Source organism: Neltuma alba, unplaced genomic scaffold (genome assembly GCF_004799145.2).
Source record: "Neltuma alba isolate B1F8T4 unplaced genomic scaffold, ASM479914v2 tig00013410_pilon, whole genome shotgun sequence".
Lineage (NCBI taxonomy): Eukaryota > Viridiplantae > Streptophyta > Magnoliopsida > Fabales > Fabaceae > Neltuma > Neltuma alba.
In genome coordinates, this window is record NW_021637664.1 from 110,176 (window position 1) to 132,846 (window position 22,671).

The 22,671-nt window shown below is 38.2% G+C and overlaps 5 protein-coding genes across 5 annotated transcripts; all 5 read right to left on the bottom strand.

The window, feature by feature from the left end:
- Window positions 1-420: 420 nt before the first annotated feature.
- Window positions 421-21,342, bottom strand: LOC114737097 (probable protein S-acyltransferase 17). Its single transcript, XM_028924998.1, has 11 exons — window positions 21,337-21,342; window positions 4,744-4,981; window positions 4,545-4,638; window positions 3,437-3,531; window positions 3,168-3,335; window positions 3,011-3,083; window positions 2,855-2,907; window positions 2,158-2,249; window positions 2,018-2,070; window positions 1,755-1,880; window positions 421-959 (listed from the first exon to the last, which is right to left on the bottom strand). Exons 2-11 carry the CDS (start codon window positions 4,890-4,892, stop codon window positions 687-689), a joined length of 1,176 nt encoding a protein of 391 aa, XP_028780831.1. The 5' UTR covers window positions 4,893-4,981; window positions 21,337-21,342; the 3' UTR covers window positions 421-686.
- On the bottom strand, window positions 5,292-7,896 carry LOC114737098 (uncharacterized). Its single transcript, XM_028924999.1, has 7 exons — window positions 7,594-7,896; window positions 6,879-7,097; window positions 6,512-6,598; window positions 6,288-6,434; window positions 6,023-6,049; window positions 5,831-5,926; window positions 5,292-5,739 (listed from the first exon to the last, which is right to left on the bottom strand). The coding sequence occupies exons 1-7, from the start codon at window positions 7,822-7,824 to the stop codon at window positions 5,539-5,541; spliced, it is 1,008 nt and encodes a 335-aa protein (XP_028780832.1). The 5' UTR covers window positions 7,825-7,896; the 3' UTR covers window positions 5,292-5,538.
- LOC114737101 (histone H2AX) lies at window positions 8,540-9,420 on the bottom strand. The gene is made up of 2 exons (XM_028925003.1): window positions 9,146-9,420; window positions 8,540-8,994 (listed from the first exon to the last, which is right to left on the bottom strand). Exons 1-2 carry the CDS (start codon window positions 9,344-9,346, stop codon window positions 8,773-8,775), a joined length of 423 nt encoding a protein of 140 aa, XP_028780836.1. The 5' UTR covers window positions 9,347-9,420; the 3' UTR covers window positions 8,540-8,772.
- Window positions 12,129-13,273, bottom strand: LOC114737100 (histidine-containing phosphotransfer protein 1-like). The gene is made up of 6 exons (XM_028925002.1): window positions 13,162-13,273; window positions 12,921-13,051; window positions 12,701-12,769; window positions 12,539-12,610; window positions 12,362-12,434; window positions 12,129-12,256 (listed from the first exon to the last, which is right to left on the bottom strand). The coding sequence occupies exons 1-6, from the start codon at window positions 13,222-13,224 to the stop codon at window positions 12,209-12,211; spliced, it is 456 nt and encodes a 151-aa protein (XP_028780835.1). The 5' UTR covers window positions 13,225-13,273; the 3' UTR covers window positions 12,129-12,208.
- LOC114737094 (receptor-like cytosolic serine/threonine-protein kinase RBK2) lies at window positions 15,604-18,482 on the bottom strand. The gene is made up of 9 exons (XM_028924993.1): window positions 18,371-18,482; window positions 18,013-18,125; window positions 17,584-17,934; window positions 17,204-17,452; window positions 16,950-17,107; window positions 16,450-16,529; window positions 16,223-16,358; window positions 15,985-16,134; window positions 15,604-15,882 (listed from the first exon to the last, which is right to left on the bottom strand). Exons 2-9 carry the CDS (start codon window positions 18,113-18,115, stop codon window positions 15,709-15,711), a joined length of 1,401 nt encoding a protein of 466 aa, XP_028780826.1. The 5' UTR covers window positions 18,116-18,125; window positions 18,371-18,482; the 3' UTR covers window positions 15,604-15,708.
- Window positions 21,343-22,671: the final 1,329 nt, after the last annotated feature.

Here is a 22,671-nt window from a genome sequence, read left to right on the forward strand (position 1 = left end):
TAGGATATTTTAATAAAAAAGCGTAAAATTATTCAAAGGACCCACTTAGTGCCTGTTTGGAGCCACATTTAAGTGGCTTTTAAATAGCTTTTAGGATTAAAAGTACTCTTAATATGTTTGAGTGCGTTTAGAAGAGTTTAAAAAATTAAGAGCTTACACCAAAATCACATACTTAAACCAAAGCTAAAAATTACAACTTGTAGTGTTAGAAAAGTGAAGAGAGGGAAACAAAATGTGAGTCTCATTTTTTTTACTCAAACAAACTCACTTTTACTCAATCATAATCTAAATAACCTTTAACTAATCTCAATTTTATAAATTAACTTTTTTAAACTCCAATCCAAACACAATTTACTTTATCTAATTTAACTTTTACCCACTCCTATTTTTTTCTAAAAATCAAATTAAAAATAAGCTACCTTTTCTATTTCCAATCCAAAATAGCCCTTAATCATGTTGAACTATAAAAGTCGTACACGTATCCGGAAGTCACACAACATCCACTCTATGAGCACCCAAATCTAGCGCTCTGTACCATTTTATTTTTCCCCTCTCAGAAGTTGCTTTAGGATTATTGTATCTCACTATCTCTTGTCATTTAGCCTCTCATGCTGCAACTATTTACCGACTCCTGCACGTCTCCGGAATTCCAGTGTTCAGAAAGACAAGTGCGTCAAGGAGCACTCTCAGGTCGGCTTCAATTTGGTTCGTGTAAATGATGGCCTTGAAGAAAGGGGGTATACAACCTCCAGAACATTGTGAATGAATCCTTTATCATAAACATTATTTTGGACAACTTCCACGTCCTCCAATGGCGACCTTCGTAAGAAGGCTCTCCATTTGCTCAGCAAGGGCTTCCTGTCGCTCATCCCACTTATACTAGCTCTTAGGGCTGCAGCACTGGCTTTTGCTTCATTTAGCTTCCTCTGCCAGCTCATGTACTCCTGCCACTTGAAGGTCTGTGATCCACAATAGAAACCAATGAGTTCATTCGAGCTTTCTTAAACTCAGTGGCACAAATAAATGCACGAGGTTTTCCAGACAAACAGATTGCCAGACATTTGACTGATGATAAAATATTGTGGAATATTTGCACACTCACGCAATCACAAAACCAGCACAAACAGTATATATGGCTCCACTTCATTTATTTTCGAATAAAATTCACATGAAACCTGAGTAAATGCAAGTATTGAGTACCATACCCCAGTCAATAGCCAATACTCTATGAAAAGGTCAGAGTGTCAAAGCCTCACTATCAGATTTGGCTTGTACTGATCAATAATATAATCTTAAATGTAAAACAAAGACAAGGAAGCAGAAACAAACACAAATAGAAGGAGAACGACCAATGGATCAGCGAAAACTGACAAGACCACCTAGCCACATTCACCATGGTATAGTAGAAGTAGGCTCTAAATCCTCGTCCCATCAGAAAGTTTGCATGAAACCAGTGAACTTCCCAAAAGCATGTTATACAATTCTAGAGGCTTCAAGCTTTAGCCCTACCTAATCAGGTTCATCTTACAAGACATACAACCCCATAGGCTGAAGTGGAATTAATCTGATCATGTCAATTAAAACACACATTCGGGTATTTTTATGACAAAGTTCAAAATTGTTCCAACAGCCTAAATGAGTCTAAACAGCATTATGCATCTTTAGCTCATCTTATGAAAATGATCCAATCCATTCTTTTATAAAGGTATCATTGCACATGGAGAAAGATAGTTGAGAGAAGAGGCAGAGAGGACCTCATTGGTGGTGGTATTGCTGAGGCAAAGCTTTGCATGGTAACCAAAAAATCCAGACAATAGCATTCCAACAATTGCAAGGAACACCGCAAGTAGGATCAGCGTATGGTGCGATCCTAACAACCACTGTGTGAAAGCAAAAGACCACTAGACATTAAAAAAGAGAGTAGGAGGTAAAATAGAAACACATACGTGTAATTTGACACATAAGAGTCAACATGTCAACAATTAGAAAGTGCAAGACGTAAAAACAAATCCCTCACCTGAGCAATATGCGGAGCTAACCCCAGAAAAGAATTTTCTATTCCATAGTATACTGCAAAATAAACAAGAGATAAACCTCAATATTAATATAAGAACCAACTTATTCATATGATTGATCTAACATTCAAGACAGCTTCACCTGTAAGAATATATAAAACTCTTAATTCTTTTATTCTTCCAACTAAAACCAATCCAATGGCAACGGTTCCATACAAGCATAGAAGGAAATGCCTACAAGACACCAAAGAATCGCATAAGATAAATAGAACTAGAGATGAAAAATGCATAAACTTTACCGTATATGGTTAAGCTAAAGTCAGCAAAGTAACTAATAGAAGCAGCAGGAGACAGGAAGCATCAAGGAACCTCTTTAAGTCATTTAAGTAACTCAGGCAGCACAAAAGCCTGAGCCAGATTATAGATTGAGGGAACTGAAAGCCCCAGATCGAATTCAAATAAACAAGAATCTGCCAGAGTAGAGGTCTAAGCAGCTTAAAATACAGAAAATAATCAAGAACACAGAAACACATGATAAGAGAAAAAAACACCTTCCTGTAGCCTTTGAGAGGCTAGACTCTAGAGTCTCTCCCACAACACTCAATTTTTTTAACCCCTTGGCCCTCAATGAACCATCACTCACCAATATTTCCCAACTGACACCCCCACCGGGGGTTGTTCATGACCCATGTGACGTAGTTACAATGTTATCTCTCCTTGCCACTCATGCGAACCTCCCAAACTATTATAAGAGCCTTGAGTTGATCAGAGTGATGTAAGAATAAATGTCACTTATTATAACATACAGATGATTCTAATGAACTAAGCATAACACTTACCATAAAAGAAAAGCCATAAAATACCGGGTGTTTCTCTCCCCTATGCAATTATTCTGCAAGCAAAACAACCTTTAGTACAACAAAAACACAATAGAGGATGCTTTACAATGAGAGACATCAGTAATCTTCAAGTGGGAGGATTTCTAGATTACCAACCATCCATCCACAATGATGGTCAAAGCGTGCCACACAGCGGTCACATATGCTGCAGTGCTTAGACCTAGCTGGTCTACATCAAGATTAAGATCCTTTTATAGATATACTTGATCAGAGGCCAGCAAAGATTTTACAACAGAAGGGAAATAACACTCACTTCTGAATTTTACAGGTTGAACATTCTTTCTCAGCATAGATGATGTTATCATAGGGGTATGCAAAGAGATATTGAGAAACATTGTCAGAATTTATTGTTCCTGGATCAGAAAAGCTGGTCAAAAGAAAGAGCAGAATTCCAACAGCAACTGCCAACAAGCTCGTGTACCTAAAAGAACATATAATGTCTAACAAAATTCATGATAGAATGAATAATGCTGAGATAATCATAAGAGTTAAAATAACATTATTGGCTCTTTGATGAAATACCTGTGAATTTCACTTAAATAGTAGCCAGGAATATAGGCAAAGGATGATTTGACAATAAAATAATACGTTATGCCGATTATCCCAAAATATAAAATCTGCAACAAACAGAAATTTGTTAAGATAATTAACATAGTCATGATCACCAAATTAAGAGGCGAAAAAAAGATCAGGGCTTCGAACAAAAAGGAGTGAGGGAAGGAGGGAGTAAAAGAAGCACGGTCAGTCAACTAGCTAACCGAATATTAATGCTATTTCAATACATTTTCCATTAAGAAAAGTGAGAAGACACCAGGGACCTATCACATGCGGGAAGAGTTGGTTACGATGGTACTATGATTGAACTTATTGAATTCGTAACAGTTGCTTTGATAGTATCAACCCTTCCTGCCATTCAATGTTTTATTATTGTGCCATTTCCATGTAAATTCTTCTTGATTTCCATCTCACATAGAGTCTCAGCAAAATGGGAAGTTTAGCAATTATAGAGATGCTATGTGGGATCGACACTTATACCCAGACCCAGCAGTGTTTCTTTCGCAGAATTCAGCCAAAAGGAAGTTGCTCACCAGATAGTCTATAATGGATTCGCAGCTCCACAATTTTACCACATCGGAGCCCTATATATCTAACGTATTACAATAAAAAGTTAAAGCGCCAAATGTCTTACTACGAATTTCTAACAAAACCAAACTCGGACCTGCAGGCGAGAAAAATTTATATCCTCTATAAAACTTATAAAACTTATTCATGTTTCTTCTGCTCCTCGGGGCCCTCTGGACGCACGCAAGGGGAGATAATCGGATCTTTCTATAAAACTCCCTACCACAAAGAAGGAAGGATTTGTTCCCAAGACAATGCTATGACACAACAGCTAAATTAAGAAAAAATTTCGTCGATCCGCAAATATCCAAGTTCCTCGAAATATAATACCACCAAAAAGTTGAACAAAATAATTGTAAGTGGTAACCCTTACTCCACCGTACGAGTCCAGACCCCGAACCACAATAATAATGACCCTTCAAGCAAGAAGAAGAAGAAGCCGATCGTTTCAAACTTCGGGTCATACAAAATTATGCAGACACGCTCAGGTGACAATTGGTTTACCAACCTGCAAGATAGGGTTGGGTCTATCGCAACAATAATATTCCACAGAAAGAACAGCATTCGAGCACTTGGAACCGAAAACGGCCCCAACGAAGCGGCTGCAAAGGATGTTGCAAACCAAGTAAATATGAAGTAAAATAAAGAGAGGTGTGGCGGGAAAAAAAATGAAACAGGGCGGAAGGAGTGGGAAAAGAAGAGAGTACAGGAAGTAATCGTAAGCGCCGAAAGTAAGGAAGAAGTGCATGCGCTCGATGAAGGTGCCCTGAAAGATGGGCCATTGACCGCAGAGGAAGGAGACGACAACGAGCAGAGTCACCAGCACATAGCATATTAATAACCACTGCACGGCCATCGCGCACAGATTGGTCGGCTCACAAGTCCACTCCTTCTTCAACTAAAGTATGCGTCTCCAGAGTTCTCTGTATGTCTTCCGACGCCTGCCTTGCCGTCTCACGACGGAGATCAATTAAAAATTAGTGGATGGGAGTAAGAAGAGCAAAAGAACTTAAATGAAATTATCAGAATAAAGATATTCCTTTTTGTTTGGTCCGGGGGGTGATGGATCAAATGTCAAAATGCTCGTATAATGTTATGATTTCTTCAATTAAACCGAAAAGGATAATAATTTATTTCTCTTGACGGCACCTTCGATTAATTTGATGCAGATTCGAAATTAAATAGTTGAACCAATGCATTTTTTTTATCATTTATTATTCACATGATTGGATTTGTTTCGTTTTATTTTACATGATTTTAACTTGTTCCTTCAAATCTTGTAAGCTTTTTATTCCAAAAAAAGGAAAATCTACATTTCTGGTTGAGTATGCAAAATGGAAACTATTTTATGTAGTCTGCTATCTATTCACTATTGTGTTGTGCCTATCCGATCGCCTACCCTCCCCCCTGAGCGATCCATCCATACATAAGACCTTGCAACAGAAGTAACTGAATTGAATGAAATTGCCTTCAGCTGCAACTACATACAGACACAATTTCAATCACATATCTGAGACATCAATGGAATTCTCTATGACTTCAATGCAGGACCCTACAGATTTTCCCGAGGACATGGCCTCAGCAAGCTTAGCACGAGCTCCTTCATGTCGACGCAAGAGCAGGACCGTATTTAGGACAGACCATCTGACTTCAGAATCTGCTTTCTTCTGTGTGAAGCCCAGACTTTTAAGCAATGAATCCAACTAGCATCATTAAAAATAAAAAGTCCTATTAGTGGTGTTAATGCCCTTTCTTTGGTCAGCTCATTAAGTAGTAGTTCATGACTGAATAAACCTTTCTTATGTCATCCAGACCTCCTTCAGCGATTCCATATATAAGATACTCGGTTGCAACACCAGCCAGGGCTATACATGAAAATCTGTTTAATGTCTGACAATATAAAACCGTCAAAATGTATGTTAACTGCCAAGTAGAAGCAAACTAATTAGCAGTGAAAGTTTAGATGTCAATATGACAGTAACATACAGTAGCAGATACTTTTCCCGTATTAACCTGCATGACATGAAAGGAACTTATAATTAATAACAGATGGTTGTTAACTCAATTCAGTTCGTAGGAATACAGAACGCAGGACAAACAAATAAACGAATGACCAAAAGCCAGATGTGTAGGACTACTAATGGGCTAATGGCCGTTCCCTAATCAGTTAATCATTTCCCGCCTCCTCACTTTCTTGGCGACTTCTAAAGCAAGCAGATGGGGAATTAGAAGAATAAATAAAGCAACCTACTTCTTCAACAAACTCCAAATCCACAAAGGCAGTCCCTGCTTGAACATTGAGAGATCCCTCCTTCTTCAGAGCATCCAAGCTAGTAAGTGTATATCCCTTGGGAAGAATTCCTACCAGATAGGCGATTAAGAAATGACCGGCTTCATGCTGCATAATTAATTATTTTGAGGATTATCCAATGCTCATAAGTACTATTCTACAGGATGAGATGGGACGAGTCTGACTTGAATGACCCTGTTGTGGTACTTCTGACTGAAGGTGTGACCAACTGTATCAAGAAGCAAGTTTCCAAGTCCTCCGTAGAAAGAGACCTACATAAACAACCAAATTGATATGACTGTAGCATGGTCGAGAACGAGAGAATCTTTCCATTGTGAGTTGACACATGTGAGTTAACCAGCATGAATGTAATGTCTGAGGAACAATTATTTGATGAATGACGGATATAATGCATTGTCCCCATTTTGATCACACAAGTTAGGTCAATGGGGCTATATTATCTCAAATAAGGGAAATCCATATTCATTTGATTTGTCCCGCCAAATTACAAGGGGAAATGAATCAATTTCGTTCGAATTGTAAGTTTATTACCGAGTCTAGGGTCCAAAGAAATAGCAAACCCAGCGCAGCATAGAAGACTTCTTGCGGGGTAAGTCCAATGGCATTCCATGCAGCAAGCCCTCCCAAAATAGCAGCAATCTGTAGATTTCTTTCTATAGAACCAAGAGTTGCATCCACCGGTGATAATAGAGACGGTGCTTCTATTCCATTCAACCTCAATTCATCCAAGGTGTAAAGTCTTTGAGGCACCTGCATTCAGATACTCAACGCATGACGCAGACCTCAATCTGTCCTGACAATATTTTCAAGGTTTGACATTTGGCGCTATGTTAGGGAAATTTTACAAATGGACAGAGGACCGGATGTTGTTAGAACCAAGTTATTTAGCACATAAAGAGCTATGAGAAGCTCCCTTAGATAAATCTGCATATCACCTAACCCCGCCTCCGTTTTTGCAAGATGCCGAAGACTACCAAACAAAAGGCAAAGAAAGAAAATGACAGAAACTATAAAATAGAACGAACAATATCAAAGCCATTAATTAGGACTTCTTCCAAACTGCAGATGACTGCTGTTTTCAAATGCCAATAGGGCAAGGAAAAAAGAAATTTTTAGACAACACAGCATCCCTTCTGAGTTTTGATTTAAACCGTTTCAACTAAGTTGACAGGAGGTAGCATCAAGCGTAGGAGAAAGATCAATTAAACCTCAAAAGAAACTTGAAGAGATTCAGAAAGCACAAAACCTGCCTTGCTGCACCGAAACATCGAAGCCCACCAGGCTTGCCCTGCAAATCCTTGACAAGTGCGAGTGCAGCTCTATCATCCCCATTTGCAAGTTCCTTGTCTAATTGCTGGAGTAATTGTCGCCGCGAAACCCCAACTTCAGCGGAGCATCTTGCCCTTGATGCAAAGGCCTTTAGTTTCAGTCGCTTGGGACATGACAAGGTCACACCCACATACTGCAGAGTACCCATTTGATGAAAAGCTTATTTACGAGGAAATTACTGTCTCATGTCCAACATCGGAGTGTTTTCTCCGGAAAAGGTTGGAGGCCAGTATTTATAGCATTCTGTCTTATCCACAGAATAAAGATCACCAACTGTCCGCCTCATCCAGGAAAATTAAAAAAATACAGACTATTTTTTGACTAAAAAATACCGATAGAGTCATCACATTTTAGACAAAATACAGAAATAATATTGACGAAGGATGATCACGCGATCCAAAGCAAACAAACGACATCGTTTTAGAGCAGTCATTTGCCTGTAATTACTCATTGGCGGGGGATGTTCGCGAGTTGGTTCCAAAAATTGCTTCTAAAGAATTTTTTTATGTTAATTAATTAAGACAATTTTCACATACTTAAAATTATTATTTTTAAAACATTTCTACCCAATTCGACAGCTAATGAACATGCGTATTTGCATCAAAACCCATGGGCTTGAACGATTACAACATTTCGGCCCCATAAAATGAACCATTCACTTTGAACTCCCATTTTCCCTTGACTCGGTACAGCGAATTTTATCTATGCAATTGCCATTTAAGTTTTTGATGATGATTTATCAGGCTTCATTTACACTCATGGTACCGCAAAGATGTCACACTGTAGCCGCCTTTCTCCAAGGCGCACTTCCCAGCGCCTGATTGGACAACCGGCCGAAGTTAGAAACGTTACTGATGAGCCCATTTCGAATTTACATCGGCCTTTGTTATGCTAAGAAGCTTACAACATGGAGAACCGCATCAGAGAGCATCGCATTGGGCACACGCAAAGAGAAGTTGAAAATCATAGACTTTGCAAAAGGATCATCCTATTAATTGAGCTTAAATTTACTAGAGGCTAAGTATTGTAAGAAAGAAAAGCAAAACAAACATGTGCTTTATAACTACAACAAAATGGAGGGAGGGCTAGGAAACTCTTAAAATTCTTGAGATGCAGATCCAATATCGCCCTTCCCTTGACCCATCTTCTTAGGAAGCAAAGTCTGGTGAATATTAGGTAAGACGCCTCCATTGGCAATGGTCACAGACCCCAAAAGCTTGCTAAGCTCCTCGTCATTCCTCACTGCAAGCTGAATGTGCCTCGGAACAATACGGTTCTTCTTATTGTCTCTGGCAGCGTTTCCAGCGAGCTCTAGTACCTGAACATTCACACCATTATCAGCAACCAAACCCCAGTCTTATCAAATAGAGCCCGCTTCCTAGAGAAACCCACGAACTAAAACTAAAGGAACGGATAACAAAAAAATTGGATCATAGGTGCCTAAGCCAAATAATAATCTTTAAACAAACCTCAGCAGCAAGATACTCGAGGACAGCAGAGAGATAGACAGGAGCCCCGGCACCGACACGCTCAGCGTACTTGCCAGCCTTGAGGAAGCGAGCGATCCTCCCTACAGGGAACTGAAGGCCGGCCTTCTGCGACCTTGATACCGACTTAGAAGCCTTAGGTTTGCCCCTGCCACCCTTAGTCGTACCACCGGCGGAACTCATGTCTCACTCCGATCGAACCCTAACCCTAGAGTTTGAAGAGTAGAACGTCTGGAATCCAGAGCGCAATTGCAGGGAGCTCGTGGAATGGGTTTGTATAGGCCCCGAGACTGGGCGCTGATTGGTCGATGGTGAACCACCCGGATTGCCAGCCTGGCATCTATTTTGAGATTCGCGGGAAATTGCGTTTTCGTTTTCGAAAATTTGCGAGCCATTATGTTCTGCCTGTTCAGGAACCGGGAATGCGCCGCCCACACCACCGAACCGACCGAAGCACTGGCCTTTTTTCTTTTTTTTTCATTTTTCACGTAATAAGGAAAAAAAAAATCACCGATGCCCTAATAACTTTAATGCTCTCGGTCTACAGACACTTTTATTACTATTTTGATTATACTATAAAATAAATTTTATATTTAGAATTAAAAAGAATTAAGTAAAAGAAATGTGGTTTTGTCTATGGCATAGAAAAGGCCTCAATCCTCCCTCAACCTTTTTCTCTGCCCAGTTAGCGGCAAAATTATATTAAAAGCTTAAGCACCTATTCGGCAGAGTGAAAATTTTAGGTAGAAAATGAAAAATTACATATTTTTTGAATTTGACATGTGGGCCAGTTTCAACTTTGAAGAAGGCAAACGAACGATTGGTTCCACTGCTTCTGGGTGGATGCAATTTCTGAAGTTACCAAATTCCAACAAACTTCGTTCGGCTGTGCCTGGGATCATGTTTGGAGGCCTTTTGATTTAACATTTCTACAATCTGATGTTTGGGTTTCAAATGGATTTGGATAGCATGAGAAGTGTTTTTAAAAGATATTTTTTCACAAATCAAAATAAACTCCTCCACATATTTACTTCCTATACTATAAAATCACTTCTAAAATCATAGTTTGGTTTTTACCTAAACACGCAAAATGCAATGAAACTCATGAATCTCGCTTTTAACGCTGGGAGAATAACGGTGCAGTTTGGATTTTGCCAGAAAAGACGAAATTGAGGGAATAAACGGATGAGTAAACAGCCAAAAGCTTTTGGTATTTATTTTAAAAATACCATGTTTGTATGATTTCTGATATATATTTATTCATTAAATATATTTAATTAAGTATTTTTAGTATTTTTTTAATTTATTTCAAATAATAAATTATTTTTATTTTTAATATTTTTTTACAATTATCACATTATATGCATATAATATTAAATATGTATTACTCTGCTTAATAAAATTTATATTCTTTTCTGTCATTTTATATCTAAATTTATTTTTTATTAATCATTTAAATAAATTATATTTTTTCAAAATAATTTTTTATAAAAATCAATTCAAATATAAATTACATTACATATCTAATTTTTATCTAATCTAACTTCAGATTGAAAAAAAAAAGTTACCCAAGACACACTAATCCAAACACACCTATACGTATGTCAAAGATGTTTTGGGTATTTTATATTCATGATGATTAATAAGTTACTAACAGCGATTCTCCTCAAAGCTCAAGAGAAGACTACGAGCTCGTTTTGGTTGTTGACTATAAGCATGTTTAATATAAGTGGAGATAAAAAATTTTCTTATACTTACTCGTCTGTAAACTGCGATTAAAAACTGCTTATGAGGTATTTTAAATGGCCCTGTATATTATGAAATTTTGATTGGTTCGTATGCCACATTTTTCTTCAATAACAGTGACTACTTTATTGAAATTGCATTAGTCTGACAGATTAAAATTTCAATTAAGTTAAACTATAAAGACAAAAAACTGGGCAAGCGACGCCTTTCTCTCGCATTCAAGATTTTAAACCGATAGGAAACAAGCAGTGTTGAACCAAACTGTCAGGGACCGTGCGGAGCTATTTAGTGCTTGTTTTTTTTTTTTTAAGAATATACCGCTACACAACAAGGATGACTGATCACAGACAAACTTATTTTTTTTATCTTTAAAATACTTTATTTTTCTATCTATAAATATAAGTCATTTTCAATATATTTCATACTCATCAATAAAAATTTTAGATTTTATCAACTCTTATTTAAAATTCATAACTCTTTAATTTTATTCTTATTTGATATACATTATATTTTATATAAATAAAATCAACATAATAATAAATAAAAGATAAAATTATATATGTATATAAAAAAAATTTCCTGCTGCCTTATAAATAGAACATAAAAAATGTTCTTTATTTCTTCCATATAAATAGAAGCAAACGAATAACATAAAATGGAACTGACATCCGCATCATAGATGCATGACACAGTTTATCAGACGTATTGCTATTTACGCCACAATTTAGTTTGTTCCTCTAATGTGATGCTGATTAATTCAACTAATAATGGGCAATTAATGTCGAAAGAAAGGAAGGTTATCATCCTTTTTTTTTCCCTTTCAAAAATAGTACCATCAGCGTCAGGCAAGAACTGGAAAATCTTCCGGTCATCCCGTCCAGTATACCTTTTCGGCAATAAGAACTGTTTTTAAATGGCCATTTTTAACTGAAAATTCCAAGGTCTTTTGTTTTTTTTAATGGCTGGCAACCAGAGAAAATAAGAAGAAAAATCCGAGCTTATCTCTGAAAATCAGAGTCTTTTTTTTGTTGGGTCTTTTCAAGTCCTGCATCTCGATATATGCGTTTTTATCAAGGAAAATCAATTCGTGCAGTGCCTGGGCACACTAAATCTGGAGCAAATTGGGGTCTAAGAAAATTGCTAAGAAAACGAAACCATCTTGAAAATAGATGAAAGTGCAAGACGACAACAAATCTCCGACACAGTTGATAAACCCATCTCAAGGGGAACCAAAGGAGAAAATGAAAAACAGAAGGGGCGGGACTTGTCCTGGGTACTCACAGTGACCATTCGTCAGTTTCAAGGTGTAGAAACCGATCCGCCGGTGGCTGAAAGTCGCTGCTGCATCTGCGATTAAGATAAGCAGAGAAATAATATCACTTGAATTCAAATGCAGAAATGAAATACATTAACTTTGCCTGTGACACACTCCTAGGCCCAAACCCCCTTTACCTTGAACAGAGTCTCAAGCCTGCCCTTCACCGAGGAATACTCTTGTTTTGCTTGTTGCAAGCAGTTCAGACACCTGAGAAAGGCTTTTCTAGTCAGCAAAATTACGTTACGCCACATGCATGTTATTTCACGGAATTCGTATTATGTTCGAACATGGGATGGTCAAGAAGCTCTCACCCTTCTACGTTCTGCATCTCGCAGTAGTTTCTGAAAGTAATGCAAATTCTCCCAACTCGCTGTGCTCCAATGCTGTGTTATTTCAGATCAAACCCAATCATCAGTCCAGTGATTTAAACAACCATTACAGCAAGAGACAAATTTGCCACATGAACAAAATACCTGGAGCTACTGCCTTTCAACTGGTGAACTTGGGCATCCAGTCTTTTAAAATCAGTGTTTTCCTGGCTTCTGTTTTATAGTAATTAATATTGAACGAGCAAGTTAAGGACGATACATAGAAGAACAGAGAAAAAAAAAAAAAAAAAGAAAAGAAGCAGCATTTGATTCAAAAGCATAAAAACAAGGAATTGTGGTGTCAGAATAGTGTATGGGTTCGTACAGTCCCTTTGCCAGTTCATCAAGCAGCCTCTCAGCTTCTTCAAAGAAGAGAGATACCACTTCTACTACAAACTGTGGGTTGCTTTCATCCTGAAGTTGCTGGAGCTGGATAAATTGTTCATCTAGATAGCCCTTTTCAAAGCAGAAAACAGATGGAAAAGCACAACAAACAGATTATAAACTCGCCATTATGCTTCCCAGATAGTGTTGTGGTATTTAACTGAGCAGGACATCATACTTACCTCTTGAAATAGGGAGGCGGTATAATCAACTAGCTGCCTCTGCAACTTAACCGCACCTTCCATTGCTGCCCTCTCTGTGTTGAACCCCTGACTTTAGATCTTGGACAATCAATTCTTCCTTTTTCCGCGCCCAAGTTTATATACTGCGAGTTCTATTCTCTGGACTGGTAATTACTGATTCCGAGATAGAGACTTGGTAAATGACCAAATGTGCTAACCTCTGATGGGGTGTTTTATACGAAAATTGAGTTTAAAACCAAGTGTTTTGTGGTGTTTCTGTTCCTCAAATATTATTTACGAGGAACTTCAACCCTATACCTAATATTTGGGAATGCAGGATCCAAGACTCGATGTCACGTACCATCTTATCTTGGGTCATTTTCATTCAGTAATTATTGCTTCTTATTCCAGTGCAGTTATAGAGGTAAAACGAATAAATATAAACAATTTACAAAATCTTGGAGATGATCTTGAGATTGGCCCCCGGACGACAAATTGAAGCCGTCAATTATGGTGTGACAGTCATGTTTGTTCTCGTGCCAACTCACTGCACTTGCTTCATTGCTCCTTCGAGAGAGGCCAAATAACTCCATTGTCATGGAGCTAAACTTCAACAGGAAATAACCCAAAAACGACATCCATTACTGTTACATCGAGTATCCCAAGATATTTTCCTTCGATTTTTGCGTCTTTGTAAAGAGACAAATGAAATGCTAGGACAGTGGAGAGTGAGTTAAAAAGAACGTGGTAAATCCTTCTATCAACAACAGCAACTAGGCGTGGTACAAGATTGCCTCAAGGTTATTCAAGAGCATGTCGAGTTATTACCTTGTGTTACCTGCTGTCGCTTTTTTTATTGCTGTCCCATTTTATCTCACGCCCCTGTGCTTTTCTATCATTTCTAAGATTACCGCTGACGCTTTTGTTGTAGTTTTTGCACCTGTCCACGTTTGACTGGTTCATCTCTTGAAAACGAGAAACAATTTACCATAGTTAAAAGCAGATGTGTGTGTGTGTGTGTGTCTTTATTGTGTCTCGTTTCTTTCTTGGTGGCTGCATATTGTTTTTCTCTTTGGGGGCGGGAATCAAATTATTGGGGAATCGGAGTGAAAATCTCCTGGAGGGGGCCTGGAGGTGCTTTTACACACGTGTCACCAGCTTAGACGTTTCAGTAGGAGCAATCTGTGAACAGTAAGAAGGTACTCGTGCTCTAAGTATGCACGAGTTGTCTCTCTGAGCACCACGGGAGATAGAGGTCGCTTAGACGTAACTGTTGCATTTATACCCAAGTCAAATGCGAAATGATTTTTAGTTGGGGGGGGGGGGGGACAACGACACTTAAAATTTATTCTCTGGAAACAAATGATATAATTATAATATCGACAACGTTGAAAGGAAGATTTTCATAAAAAGAGAGTGAGATGAAAATAACTAAAAATCTTGTTTGATGAGTTCAAATGCCAGATTGAGGAAGGGAGGAATACAATCTCAATGATAAAAAGATAGAAGACCTGATGAACTAACATGTTATCACTAATCATTGACGGTCGCCTCGCGAAAGTCATCTGGGCACGTTTATTTTTATTTTTGTATTATTATCAGCACTCTACCAAACGTAAAAATACAAAAATATTTCATCTATTTCAATCTCATTCATATTCTTCTTTTTATGCTGTCCAAAGGCAAGAACAAGAGCAAACAGTAGTAAGTCTTGGGCGGGCGTCTCTTGGAGCCACAAAGAAAATGGCACTGTATCACAAAGTGTGATCTTAGCTGTTGCCACCAGAATTTCAAATAAGGATGCTGATATCGATTGGAATAAGTTAAAATGGAGCATCGGTTGCCCCCAATCAAATCACTTGATTGCTTTCGCTTTCAAAGGTGACATTTTTCAACGGTGGGGTACCGCAAGAATGTTAATGTGCCAATGACTGTTTCTGCAACACCATTTATTCAGACCTCGTTCATGTTTCAAAATTATTTCCTACATCCCCACATTATTTCCCGCCAGAGTTTAGGCAATATACATTTTCATTCATATACATCGACTTTGCTGTAGAACATGAAGCATTTATCCGACTCCACAGCACTGCATCAGCTGAATCAAGGCAACTGGAACATCGTTTTCCAACTGTTCAAATTTTCAAGAATTTTATGCACTCAAAATTGACGCGTTTTGAACTTTGGGCAAGAAAATCCTCAGTTTCTGGATGCAAAATGAAATTGGTCAATACCAACTGTGCATGGAAAAATGGCGCTAATAAAGATTACGGGCTGGACGCTGGATTTGAAATTCAGGAGAAGGAACCACCTTTTTCAATAATTAACCAAACTTTACATAACTGAGTTATGCGCTACCCACATATTACTGCAGAGGTTTCGATGCAGCAGTTATGTGAGTAGCATATTCATACTGTCATGTACAATTCACTTCATTTTCAATGCACAAACACTATAAAAAGCCAGTCTTTACTCTCGTAAGAAACTACCAATAGCTGACTCGCTCCAGATTTATGTACGTCATCTGAGTACTAACAATCACAGCTCTCAAGATCCCAGGGCAATCTTCTTGTGTTGATTGAGATCATTTAGATACTTGGTTGAGTTGTACTCTTGTGCATCCAGAAGCTCTTGTGAGTATGTTCTAAGGAAAGACCGCCTCCGGCTTGCATTTGTAGGTTGCCTCACAAAGTCATCATCCCTTAGCAGTATTGCAGCCTGCTCCCCCAACATAAAACATGAGTTCATGACAATGTCATTGAGCAGGATCTGAATTTGAATCAAGCAGTTGTAGAAATTCAACTTTCTAGGTTATGCACTTGCCTGACTCATGCAGGGACGTAAGACAGGAGAGTGCTCGATACACAAAGATGCGGTCAAAATGACCCGATCCATCTGCTCACGGTCAAAGTTGTTGTGAAGACAAGGATCAACAAGGTCCTTAATATTATTATCCTCAACCAAAGGCTTTGCCTACAAGGAATCACCATGAGTCAAAGTTTCTCATGTAAGGACAATAAGATGATGCAACATAAGACAATCTTTAGAGAAAATGATTTACCCATAATACAACACTAAGCTGATTTTGATCCACAGCTGGACGCCCAGTTATAAGCTCCAACAGTATAACCCCAAAAGAATAAACATCAGTTTTCTCGTCCACCATACCATGCATGAAATATTCAGGAGCAAGGTACCTGCCAGGCAGATAGAGAGAGGAGGATATCATATCATTTATTACAACCTCAAACTCTGGAGTAAATTGTTTTTTAAAATTTTGCTGCATACCCAAATGTGCCTTCAAATTTCGATACATTATGGTGGGTGCATTGTCTGGGTAACCATTTTGCCAGCCCAAAATCACAAATCTGGGGAAAATCTCATCTAATCATGATCTGATAAATTAGATAAAAGAGAGATGGTTCATGTTGCTACCTTGATGATGTAACTGTTTGAGAACTATTCTTAACATTGGATATTGAAAACTCATAAAAAAAACAGATAAAAATACCACCAACCAAAAAGTCACTAATTTGAAAGATAGCCCCTTGGTAGGATTATAATTCATACGACTGGCTACAAAACAACTATGGATTTATGTGAAATCGTAAGAGCATGATGTTCATGATTTAATATATCTCTATGAATGATTTTCATGTGACAATTCTCGTGAAGGCAAAGGAGGCCAAAGAATGAATATGTGTAGCCTTTTGAACCTGAGGTACCAAGGTAACAATCAATGCATAAAATTTATTTCATCATTCCATCCAAGAAAACACGAAAACTACCTGTGGCTCGAAGCTTTCAGTGAGCAGGATATTATCTGACTTAATATCTCTATGAATGATTCGCCTGTGACAACTCTCGTGAAGGTACAGGAGGCCATTGGCTACGCCCAGAGCAATCTTATATCTTTTACTCCAATCTAACTTGTTTTTACTTGGACCTGAAATAGGTCAGCAAGGAATATAAGAAGTAATTGATTAAATCCACCTAAACAGCAATAGTTCACCCACAGGGAAAATGCAGACTAGCTACAAACCATGAAGGAGAGATCCTAAGCTTCCCAGACGAGAAAGTTGGAACACAAGGTGCATTCCTCCTACATCACATCCAATAAGCTTTGCAATATTGGGGTGGTCAACATGAGCAATAATGCCTAGTTCGGATAGAAAGCTTGCCGTCCTCTCGTCTGGAGTCCCTTTAGTCAGACTCTTGATAGCTACTAGACTCCCGTCTTGGAGACGACCCCAGTAAACTTCAGAATAGCCACCACTTCCAATCAAATTTTCTGCAAAAATTAAAATCATTTAGATAGGTAGCACAGATTTCCAAATGAGTACTTTTCCAATCAAATTATGCTATACTTGACTTGAGTAGGGTAAAAAATAAAGGGCTTAATTCCAAGAACAGACTACGGACCATTACTAAAATTGTTGGTTGAATTTCTCAATTCAGAGAGTGTGAAATTCACCAACGAAGATCTGAAGTTGTATACATTAGTCAAAACAGGATTTTCTCCACTGCTTTTGCTTTTCCCTTTTGGTATCGTTGGCACACCAAGAGGAGGGAAGGAAGCTAGACGCTTCATTGATCTCTTTTTCAAATTTTTGAAATATTTGCTCCAACTAATTTGTGCCTTGGACCTTGAACAACCGTTCTCCATTTCGGATGATTGTAGACAAGAATCAAAATCACGAATGCAGGCTTCTAACACTCCTCTAGGAGATGAAACATCTTCTTTCTCTTTCTCCAGTTCAAAATGTCTCAAGTCTGACAGAGGATTGAAATGGTATTAGAGGCGGACAAAAAAAAAAAAAAAGAGTAGTTTAATCTTAGGGGTGCAAGAACCTTGGGCAGAAGTGGAGGAACGAAACAGAGAGCTTCGTTTTTTATGTTTGACTAAAGGAGCGTCATCCGCTGGGACTACCTTTGTTTGGTTGACGGAATCCATTTTATTGTTCCTGCATAAAGAATACAATCTCAAAGCTTTAGCAAAGGAAAACAACCTATCCCTGTAGTTGTTTACGCGCATTTGTTGCCTTCTTGTCCATAGAGCGGAGGATTGAAGAAGTGTAAAAATATAACAAAACAAAACTTGAAACATAATTCGCTCCATTACACACACCTGCGTGCAACTGATCATACTAACTAGCCAAAAACGTAGAAAATACTAGCAAAAACTCAATCATGTAAATGCAAAATGTACCTTTGAAATTATGAAGCTGAGAATTATGGGAGTGATAGAGTGTGTTTAGAAATTATGAATTGCACAGAAACCAGAGAAAAATAACGTGCTTCAGATTCTTCAATTCCCTTTGGCATTTGGCTATCATGCGAATACCATAAACCGGCAGCCCGAAGCTAAGACTCGGTAACTTGCCAGGTTTTGATAAAGATTTGCTTCAAAAACACGCAAAACTTCATACTTTCGAATCATAAGTAGCATTAACGAGAACTTGCAGATTCATAACTCCTGGGTTATATATCTGCACAATCCGCGATATCGCACCAATCATATCAACATCAGGGAAGAAAGAAATAAAAGAGGAAAGAGGTGCATGTAAGTTTTCCCCCATTAATAAGACAAAACCAAACAATGGAACGTAACGGAGTCGAAAGACAGAGTCATACCACAAGCACCCAAAATTATGGTCACATGTCACCATCATTGGCCATGAAAGCTCACAACTTGCACAATAAGTAAAACAAAGAAGGAGGTCAATGTGGTAGAGAAAGCCTACGGATAGAACGGTCGCGCTATCTTGGCCTCAACGGTAAAGGTGTCGTTTTTTCTTTTCAAATCTTCTTCTGGTAAAGCTATCGATTTTTATGAGCTACGAAATCAAATGATTGCAAAACCAGGGATGCTGAACGCAAAAAAGCTTTAGCATGTCTTTGACACGCACCTGCTGCCGCTGGCCTGAGAAAAATTTCAAGAGGATTTTATTTTTTTGGGGTATTTCTGCCTGTGTTGCAAGGGTCCGTAAGAATCGCTGCTGTGATCAACAGAGCTCCGGGGAGGAGCTAATAATAATGTCTGGGCTGCGATTTCTCCTCCCATATTTGAGCCCTCCGCAGAAAGTAAGGACGTTTCACGAGGTAACGTGTCAGCCATGAGGCAGCGTTGTTTTTCTCCTCTTCTTCTCCTCCTTTCTCCTCTTGGTGTCAGAAATCGAAACGTGGGTTTTCTACCATGACATCATCCGTAGTCACGACAATTTCAGTTTTGGGCCTTGGCCCTTTTTTCCTTTGGGCATATGAACAATTTGTCACCCACATATAAGACACGATTACTAATAACAAGAGCTGACCCCGTTGTTAAGGATCGGCTTATAATCTATAAGATCGTAAGTTCAAATTCTAATTCTGATATGAGAGTTTTATTAGTGAATGATCTATAACTATATCTATAAATGTTTGTCCTAGTCCTATAAGTTCCTGAGATCCAATTCACATAAACGTTTATTTACAACAAAAAAAAGAGACATTATTAGTAAAAATTCTAGAAGCAATTAATAATTATTTTTATCTAAAATACTTTGAGGGGCATATCGAAATTACTTCTCATATTCTAAAATAATAACTAATTTAACAAAAATAGCAAATTGTGATTGAACAAATTCCAGTCAGTCAAAGCAACTATAACGTTCTGTTGCCGTGTACGGTTGTGAAGCAATATTAAATAATTCTGTGCTGTCGCTTATCTGGGGAATTAGTAATCAATCATTGGACAATATTAGGCCCGCAAGAGGCCGCCGCTGTCCCACTGTTTAGCCCAGACTAACAATAGTATGTTCAGGATTTCTTTTATAAGTTCGGGAGTAAATTCTCAAAGAGGAACTGTAAATGGATGCAATCAGTTTAAAAGTTAAATTGATAGACAACCGATTTTTGGGCATTGTGGAATTAATGTCCAAAAAGAGCCCCCGTAGCCGACTAATCCAGTCGATCATTCCATTGTTGCCCTCGCCACCCAATATACAAGCGATATATTATTGGACAACTTATTATTGGTTTTTAGGAATTTACGAGATTAGCAACCTAAGTCTTCCATCGGGTGCTGATATTTTCCATTCGAAGTGAATTAATTTAACTTGTACAACTCGTAAACAAAACACGAAATGAAATATAAATTATAACATTTGGTGGTTTTTATGTATATTATGAGGCAGCACGCATGGATGGATAAATGGAGATATAATAAAGCAAGTGGGGAAGACGCACGAGGATGGATGACTATTACGAGATTTAGGATGCGACGGCCAGTTAATGTATGTGTGTGCATGCTATGTGCACAATACGATCGATAACGAGATTCTTGTAATAGAAGAAACAGATGACAGACTGGCTAAAAGGAGCTAGCACAAGCAAGACGAAAGGCTCACAGATGCGTACGGACAGAGTCATGGAATCAGGAGAAGCGAGGGAGTTTCTAATTAATGGTGAGGAAAAAAATCTGAACAATGCCGTCAAGTCCACTCTAACTCCTCTTCTCGCCCTCTCCTCCGTGGCTTCCCTCTCCGTCTGCTATGCCGTGGGTGCCACCGTCTCTTCATGCGCATATATATATATATATATATATGCATTATGATATGTATATGTGGGTGTGTGATCGATGCTCCTTTAATTATGTATTGCAGGCGGGATTCTCGTCGCCCATAGAATCTCATGCAAGATTTAGGACTTATATCAAACACAGGCGATTCAGTATATGTATTCCCATCTCCCATCTTAGCTTGTTCCACTTCACCACGTGCGTACAGTTCCAACTTCCATATCTGCTGCAGTACTCGATGTTCGGTTCACTGTTGCGGATTTATTTGGGCGGAGAGGTGTAAGTGGATCTTCCGCTTCATCAGTTATACATATTTTTGTACATATGATTAATGTTACTTTGTTGCGTGAAGAGCCGGCCACGCGGTTCGCTGATATTCTCAGCACAGCAGGGCAGCAGGCTGGCTAGCAATAGCTTTCGCCAAGGTTCTCCAGATGGATCTCTAAATTGCTGTTTATTACTAGATTTGATCATTTATATGCGCGCACACAGTTTCTGCTGCGTGTACAGGATTCCTGGGGGCTGAACCTGGGAAGGCTCTTATCCGACTCTAATAGGTACTCCCTTGGTCCTATTTGCAGGGCAGAGAGAGAAGACATTTTTTTGGTCATATTCACAAGACACTGAGAGAAATTTTTTGTATGAATATATAATTTTACTCCTCATTTATTATTGTGTTGACTTTATTTATGTGGAGTATGATATATACTGAATAGGAATAAAGTTGAAAAGTTATTAAATTTTAAATGAGAGTTAATGAAATTTAAGGTTTTTCTTAATCTGTATAAAACATGCTAGAAGTACCTTATAAATAGGACCAGAGGAGGACATTATTAAGTCTCCTATTCACTAAGTTTTTCAACATTCTAATCTCCGGCCTACCTACTCTTCTTTTAATTTATTAGTTCTCAATGGTGTCATTCCTTATGTATTGTAAGCCCTGGGATTGCTGTTCACCCCAGAGTCTCCTAGATGGGTGGTGATTTTCAAATCTTTAAAAATGAGTGAAATGCTTTATATGCTTTATGAGGGTTTAATTGCTGGCTAGTGTCCAAGATATATCTTTCTGTAATACTCCGATACCACAACAAATTGCACTCAGGCTAAGTTTGGTGAAAAACATGATTTTGAAGCATTCCTTCACCGGCTTAGTGGAAAGACTGCAGATATATGTAAGTCTAGAAGCAGCTGAGAGTAACCATGTTCCCATTTCTTCATTTTAATTAATTATTGACTATTTTTTGTTTAACAGGTTTGAAGTAATGAAATGATCCCTGATTCATTTATGGCCTTTTCTGATATAATCACGAATGGCATGTCCCTTTTTTTTTTTAAAAAAAAAAAAGGATTTTACAGAAACTGTGGAACAACATTCAAAATCCACATTTTGGGAAATGTTTCAGACAAGATATGCCCAGTCACTGATCGTATGCCTAAATCACTACATCATTCAAAGCTAATTAGATGTGGTATGCTCTTGGGTCATCCTCAAATGTATTGTAATTAATATGATTCAGGTAGGAATTGGATTGCTTTGCCTGCAACAATTTGGAGGGGCCAGAGCATTTTCCTATTACGTTAGCTCAATATTTGAGGCTACTGGTAAAATTAAAACTATATATGTCACACAACGTAACGACACATATAGTAATGTTGAAGAATCAATAAACCATGTCTGAAGCCTTTGCCCATGCCTCTGTTATATAGGATTCTCAAGCAGCACTGGAACAATAGCAGTTGCCATTACTCAAGTGCATATATAGATCCCGTTTGGTATGGAACATTAAAAATAAAAAGTAGACAGTGTGATCAAAATTAAGAAAATCTGTTGAAAAAATGTTTAGTATAAAAGATTGTTTATTACATGAGATCAAACAAATTCATGTATGTGTGATTGGAGAATAGAAGAATACCATAGGAGAATGGGCAGAGGTGGTAATCTCCAATCCCAC